The sequence below is a fragment of the Macrobrachium nipponense genome, chromosome 13 (assembly GCF_015104395.2).
Source record: "Macrobrachium nipponense isolate FS-2020 chromosome 13, ASM1510439v2, whole genome shotgun sequence".
In the NCBI taxonomy this organism is placed as follows: Eukaryota; Metazoa; Arthropoda; class Malacostraca; order Decapoda; family Palaemonidae; genus Macrobrachium; species Macrobrachium nipponense.
The window spans coordinates 77,538,779-77,546,278 of NC_087206.1; the positions used below are offsets into that span (position 1 = coordinate 77,538,779).

At 37.1% G+C, this 7,500-nt stretch overlaps 2 protein-coding genes across 2 annotated transcripts in view; one reads left to right on the forward strand and one right to left on the reverse strand.

Annotated features, from left to right (window-relative positions):
• The first annotated feature begins 4,316 nt into the window (after positions 1-4,316).
• On the forward strand, positions 4,317-6,295 carry LOC135225367 (putative surface-exposed virulence protein BigA). Its single transcript, XM_064264699.1, has 2 exons — positions 4,317-4,483; positions 5,944-6,295. The coding sequence occupies exons 1-2, from the start codon at positions 4,317-4,319 to the stop codon at positions 6,293-6,295; spliced, it is 519 nt and encodes a 172-aa protein (XP_064120769.1).
• Positions 6,296-6,348: 53 nt separating this feature from the next.
• The window catches only part of LOC135225368 (proline-, glutamic acid- and leucine-rich protein 1-like), a 36,072-nt gene continuing 34,920 nt past the window's right edge, over positions 6,349-7,500 (reverse strand). Inside the window, exons 6-7 of the mRNA XM_064264700.1 lie at positions 6,609-6,767; positions 6,349-6,515 (exon numbers count right to left, since the gene is read on the reverse strand). Of these exons, the coding sequence (XP_064120770.1) occupies positions 6,349-6,515; positions 6,609-6,767 (326 nt within the window). The remainder of the gene's footprint in view (positions 6,516-6,608; positions 6,768-7,500) is intronic.

Here is a 7,500-nt window from a genome sequence, read left to right on the forward strand (position 1 = left end):
TTACACTTTGATATCCCCTTCGTCATAGTTAAACTTTTATATCACCTTCATCGAGTTAGATTTTATATCACCTTTATCAGATTAAAGTTTATATCACCTTCACAAAGTTAAACTTTTATATCACTTCATCAGGTTAAACTTTATATCACCTTCATGAAGTTAAACTTTATATCACCTTTCTCTAGTTAAACTTTAGATCACCTTTCTCCAGTTAAACTTTTATATCTCTTTCATTAGGTTACGTTTTATATAAATTTCACCAGGTTAAACTTTCCTATCACCTTCATCAGGAGAGTCTCCTCTTTGAATTAAACGTCAGAAAGGAAAGTCAGACCTTCGGAAGGAAACTTGAACCACCGTTCCTTCCCAGGAGCAGGTGAAGAGAGCCACGGCTTAATTGGGCTTAAGTGAGTGATGTTTTAGGGAGATTAATGTTGGAATGCCGAGCCTCTGATCACTTAAGTGGTAGGGAACACTTAATGAGTCGCCTGTGCTCCGTAATGGACGCTACCGACCGGAGGTTTTATTACGGTTTGCTTTCTTACGGGACGCGTTTTTATTTCTGCTCTCTTCCTTCTTCTTCCTCTTCTTCTAATGGTCGAAGTGAATCGAGTACTGGGTGGGGAAGAAAAGGAAGCTAAATGAAACAGAGGAAAAGAAGAAAATTCTCTGCTGGAAATTTCTTTAACTGATACAGTGATGCGAATGGGAGATAAGTTATCCAAAAACCTGACACTGTTTAATTTTGGTAAATCTACGTCGCCTCCTGTGATATTCTGCGAGTTGAAATGTTTGCCAAAGAACATATTTGACATTATCGAGATAAGTAGCGACGTAAAAAAGAACAAGATTTTTTTTTTTTCTATAAAAGTGAATTTCTGTATACAATTACATTTTTCTTACTGACGGATTATTTCTTCGATATTTATACAATTAATTTAAAGCATTTTTTTCTATTTTACAAACGTAACATTATTATGTAGAAGAGCCATTCCTAATTGTCATGACAGACAAGGACAATGAATATGAAAAACTCAAGAAACTGGGGAAATGGAGGTTTTAAAAAGACAGGGCTCTGTTTAGACGTCGTAAGAGCTTTTCCTCACTCCAGTATTGACGATTTATGTTGTCTTTAATGTCTGAATATTTATATTTTATATTTTCTGTGGTTTATCTCCTATCTCCCCTCTCTGGGATGCCTCACGGTGTTTTCTATAGTGCTATCTCAGTAGCCTCGTAACACCAGCCAGTCCACACCTTCCTAAGAAACGTATTCTGTGGAAAGTGTAATCCCAGGATTCCACAGTTCCGTAACTGGTTCTTACTCACCCATTTCCTTCATTCTCTGACAAGCATTGCAACTCTCTCTCTGTTCTTTGTTTCCATACTTCAATGACTTTCCTATGTACTTCATCTTAATGCTTTAAGATAAAGTACATAGGCTGCTTTAAGATAGGCATTAGGCTGGAGGCATTGCCACGAGAAAAACCAATAGTAAAGTACATAGTCTGCTCTAAGATATAGTATACAGTCTACTTTAAGATGAAGTATATAGTCTGCTTTGAACATAGAGAACATGGTCTGCTTTGAGCGCCTCAGTGGCGTGATTAGTACGGTCATGGCCTGCCACCTCGGTGACCGCGAGTTCGATTTTCGGGCATTCCACTGAGGTGTGAGATATGTGTATTTCTGGTGGTAGAAGTTCACTCTCGACATGGTTCGGAAGTCATGTAAAGCCGTTGGTCCGGTTGGCTGAATAACCACTGGTTCCATGCAACGTGAAAACACCATACAAACAAACATGGTATGCTTTAAGATGAAGTACATAGAGTGCTTTTAAGATCGAGTACTCAGTCTGCTTTAAGATAAAGTACATAGTCTGCTTTTAAGATGAAGTACATAGCCTGTTTTTAAGGTAGAGTACATAGTCTGCTTTAAGATGAAGTACATAGTCTGCTTTAAGGTAAAGTACATAGTCTGCTTCAAGATATAGTAAATAGCCTACTTGAAGATAAAGTAAATATTCTGCTTTAAGATAAAGTAAATAGTCTGCTTTAAGATGAAGTACATAGACTGCTTTAAAATATAGTAAATAGTCTACTTTAAGATAAAGTACATATTCTGCTTTTAAGATAGAATACATAGTCTGCTTTAAGATAAAGCACAGTACACAGTACACAGTAAAACCTTAAATATAGTACATAGTTAAACCTTAAGATATAGTAAATAATCTGTTTCATGATAGAGTACAAAGTCTGTTTCTAAATAAAGTACACAGTCTGCTTTCAGATAGGGCATCTAGGCTTTGGGAACAGCCAAAAGCAAATCCAGGTTCAATTTAATAAAAGACCTAAGCAAGACCTCGGGGCCAAAGACCACCCTCAGAGAAGTAACTCGGGAAACACCTATACTCCAAGAAGCAAGTCCTTGGCAAGCCACATTAAACGCATCTCGGTACGAACAGCTTACTTTGTAAGTGACGGCCTCCGAAATCAGCCAAGTTAGCCCCAATTAGCTTTAACGGCGGGGCATATGATGATGAAGCCGGACCCCGACTGCGACGGGTATGGGGCACGTCTGCCATAACTCTCTTTTTCTCCCTCTCTCTCTTTCTCTCTCTCTCGCCCTGGCGGATGGACCGACAGTAATTCAGATTTTTTTCCCTCATGAGAAGGCTGCTCCTACTAATTATGTTTTTTTTCTTTTTGCTCTTGGTCCACTGGGATGCATAATGTATATATATAATATATTTTATTTATATTATATATATATATATCCATATATATATCAATATATATATGTAATATTATATATAATATATATATATATATATATGATAATATATATATATATAGATATATATATATATGATATATGGAGGAAATGATATACATATATATATATGTATAGTAATATACATACATATATATATAAAATATGTAGATATATATATATATATATATATATATATAATATAATATATTAAATGATGTTGGAGAATGTATATATCACATAATATATATATATATATATATATATATATAATATATATATATAATATCATATTTTATATGAAAACTTGTCTTTTAAAAGGATTTCATCTTAAAAAAGGATAAAACATATTTTGAAAAATTAATCAAATATGGCAAATACAAAAAATTAAAAATATTAAATTTCTTAGAATAATAGTAATAGTATCCCATTTTGAGCAGTTTCTACCATTTCGTATCATTTTCGTCAGTGTCGTAAAAATGTACAGCTATTTCAACAAAGCGTGATCCGTCCTCCAGCTTACTCGAAACGCGTGCAAAAATCTACTGTCAAAGAGAGCGTAGTTTCACCAACGAAAATTAGAATAAATGCACTATATTTCATTAGCAATAATTGTTCTGTACTGTTTAATATGCAAATTATTTATTTTTTACGTTTTCACTCTAATAAATAAATCACCTTTCCTAAAATTCCTGTATCTTTAACTCAAGGCGAAACTCCTTTTCCAGACCTTTTTAGGGTCTTCCACAGACCTTCACTAAGACCCCGTCCTCCAACAACAAGAACGACAACAGTAAAGTAGTTCGTAGGCTTACTCCCCGAGTAAGCGAAAAGTATGCAATTGATACTTTTGTATCCATTTTCGCATCACTGGCTAAGTAGAACTATGGGTGCTCTGTGGGGGTGGGGTGGTGTTGGGGGGTTCATCTGAATCCTCTGAACACCCCCTGGCTACGGACATGAGTTTCTTTCGTTTTGGAAAGGCGTGGCAGCTGACGGGTGTTGTTTCACTTAGTAATTTTGGATAGCATCTATGCATGTCTTCATTGCCGGTGGGAATCTAACTTAAATTGCTGATTTCGAAGGGATCTGAGCAATTATGCGTTTGTGAATGTTCGAGAAATTATAGGATTACAGAACATACACGCAAAAATCTATATATATATACATTTATGTTTTTTGTATATAAAGGTCTGTCAACTTCTTTTATATTCAGTGTGAACTTGAAAATGTAGAACATACTACGAGAGTACTTGTTCCAAATCCCCAGTTTTTCACTCACGTTTCTACCGTGGTTTAAGGATATATATATATATATATATATATATATATATATATATATATATATATATATATATATATATATATGTATATGTATATATATGTATATATATATATATAATATATATATATATATATATATATATATATATATATATTCAGAGACATTAGTGAATAATTAGTATTTTTTTTAATTACCCGAATTCCGCCATCAAAGGCTGAAGAGTTATTGATCAATTAACTGCGACGATACAGAAACCGGAATGGCTGCTGCAGCCTTGTCGGCAAGGGAGGTCTGGGTAGTGACGAAGTGCAGCATTGCTGTGTCAAGCAGCAGAAGCAGCTGGAATAACAGAACCAGCAGGAACAGCAGTAGAGCAGAAGCAGTGATGCATCAGTACCAGCAGTACACAGCAGTAGAGCAGAAGCAGTGATGAAGCGTACCAGCGGGACACATCAGTAGCAGCAGGGACAGCATTAGAATCAATGAAAGGAGACGCAGGAAGAACAGCTGTAGAAACAGCAGCAGGTACAGCTGCAGAAGCAGTGCAACTACAGGTTCTGCTGCAGCAGCAGCTGCTGCTGCTGCTGCTGCCTCATTGCGCTGTCGCTATAAATTTTTCCCAGCTGGTATATTTATTGCCTCTCAGCTCGCAGATCACCTCAGAGTGATTAATTGGAGTTTAAACACTCTCCCAACCACTTAAATACCTTCAAAGACTGCAGATGCGTGATTAACAGTCGGCTGGGAGCGCAATTAGTCATAATTAATCGGGGATTAATATGACAAGAACTGAGGCAATAAAACGCGATTAGATTTAACTCTGAGTTACAACACGGGTCGTTTCATCGCTCTCTGATTTCCTCGCCACACAGCGAGATTTCCATAGATAGATAGATAGACAGACAGACAGACAGACAGACAGACAGATAGATAGATAGATAGATAGATAGATAGATAGATAGATAGATAGATAGATAGGTAAAACCCGTTCTCTCTTGGTATTCCTCTGTATAACTAACGCGTCTCAAGACGCGAAAAAAGAAAAAACGCCAAAGTACAAAAGTGAGAGGAATGGAACACTAACCCAGTCAATAGTAACAAAAGGCTAAAAGCGAGATTATAAAAAAATAGACTTAGAAAAAGACAGATAGATAGATAGGTAAAAGTCGTTCTTTCTTGATATTCTTCTGTATAATTAACGCCCAAGACGCGAAAGAAGACGCCAAAGTACGGAAGTGAGAGGAATGGAACCTAACCCAATCAATAGTCACAAATACCTAAAAATGCAACATTATGAAAAAAATCAAAATTATTGCCTTAGTCTATTTTATGAGGACGTTTCTTTGTCCATACGAAACGGCTCTCGCTTCCTTATTTATTTATTTTTATTCGAGTCGTTCTGTTCCTCCCAGTAATGCCTAGCCCCCAAAAAGGTAGGCACCAGGCGCATGTTGTACGAAAGTACCTCGGCCAAATCCAGCGCTAATGCCCGTGGGTGGGTAAGGAGGATAAACCAGCTAACGCAGGAAGGAGGAGGCCCATTAAACCGAACTGAAAATCTCATAAGCTTCCCGTTTCGACAGATCTGGTTAAACCGGCGGGCGTTTATGTTTGGGGAAAAGAAAAATGAACTCCCCCTTAATTATCTAAACATGGAGCGTTGTTCTATGCCTGCAGTTACCCAGCTTATCAAGGGGAAGGGGCTCAATCAGGTGAAGAATGAGGTGGCTGCTGGCGAAGGAATTCATACCCTTGGGGTTCTATGTGCACAAAACTCTGGGGGATTCTGTGCACAAACATTTAAGGGAGTCTACGCACAAACCCTCAAGGGATTCTGGGGATTCTGTGCACAAACATTTAATGTATTCTGTGCACAAACCCTCAAGGGATTCTGGGGATTCTGTGCACAAACCTTCAATGGATTCTGATGATTCTGCGCTCAACCCTTCAAGGGATTCTGGGGATTCTGTGCACAAACCTTCAAGGGATTCTGGGGATTCTGTGCACAAACCCTCAAGGGATTCTGGGGATTCTGTGCACAAACCCTCAAGGGATTCTGGGGATTCTGTGCACAAACCCTCAAGGGATTCTGGGGATTCTGTGCACAAACCTTCAAGGGATTCTGGGGATCCTGTATACAAACATTTAACGTATTCTGTGTACAAACATTCAGGAGATTCTGGAGATTCTGTGTACAAACCTTCAAGGGATTCTGGATATTCTGTGCACAAACAATAAAGGGATTCCATGTACAAAAATTTGAGGGATTCTGGGGATTCTGGGGATCCTGTTCACAGAACTTTATGGGATTCTGTGCACAAACCTTCAGGGGATTCTGGGGATTCTGTGCACAAACATTTAAGGGATTCTATGCATGAACCTTCAGGGGATTCAGGGGATCCTGTGCACAGAACTTCAAGGGATTTTGTCCACAAACCTTCAGGAGATTCTGGAGATTCTGCGCACAAACAATGAAGGGATTCCATGCAAAATAATTTGAGGGATTCTGGGGATCCTGTTCACAGAACTTTAAGGGATTCTGTGCACAAACCTTCAGAGGATTCTGGGGATTCTATGCACAAACCTTCAAGGGATTCTGGGGATTCTGTGCACAAACAATTAAGAGATTCTGCGCACAAACCTTCAGGGGATTCTGGGGATCCTGTGCACAGAACTTTAAGGGATTCTGTGCACAAACCTTCAGCAGATCCTTCGGGATTTTGAGTACAAACATTTATGGGATTATATGCACAAACATTTGAGGCATTCAGGGGATTTTGTCCACAGAACTTTAACGGATTCTGTGCTCAAACTTTCAAGGGATTATGTGCGCATACCTTTATATATACGTAATTATATAGTTATATATAATAATATATAAATTATATATATATAAATATTATATATATATATAGATATATATATTAGATATATATATATCTATCTAATACTATATATATAAATATTATATATATATAAATATATATAAATATACATATATATGTATTTATAAAAATACCATATATATATATATATATATATAGATATATATATATATATATATATATATATATAAGTCATATCACATTACGTGATTCATATTTATACATCGAGCTACAAATGTCCTTAATATTTAATTCACTCTACCTCGGAATTAATATATTTTCATATATGCTTAACCGAAGGGGAATTTTATTAGGCGATAATAGAACTGTTGGCGCCCAGGCGCGAACCCAGGACACCATACAACTCCAGGAACGTCAAAGTGAAGCTTTTACTCCACCTACCGCGAGTGGGTAAAAAGCTTCACTGACGTTTCCTGGATTTGTATGGTGTCCTGGGTTCGCGCCTTGGCGCCGACAATTCTATTATCGCCTAATAAAAGTTCCCTTCGGTTAAGCATATATGAAAATATATTAATTCCGAGGTAGAGTGAATTAGAT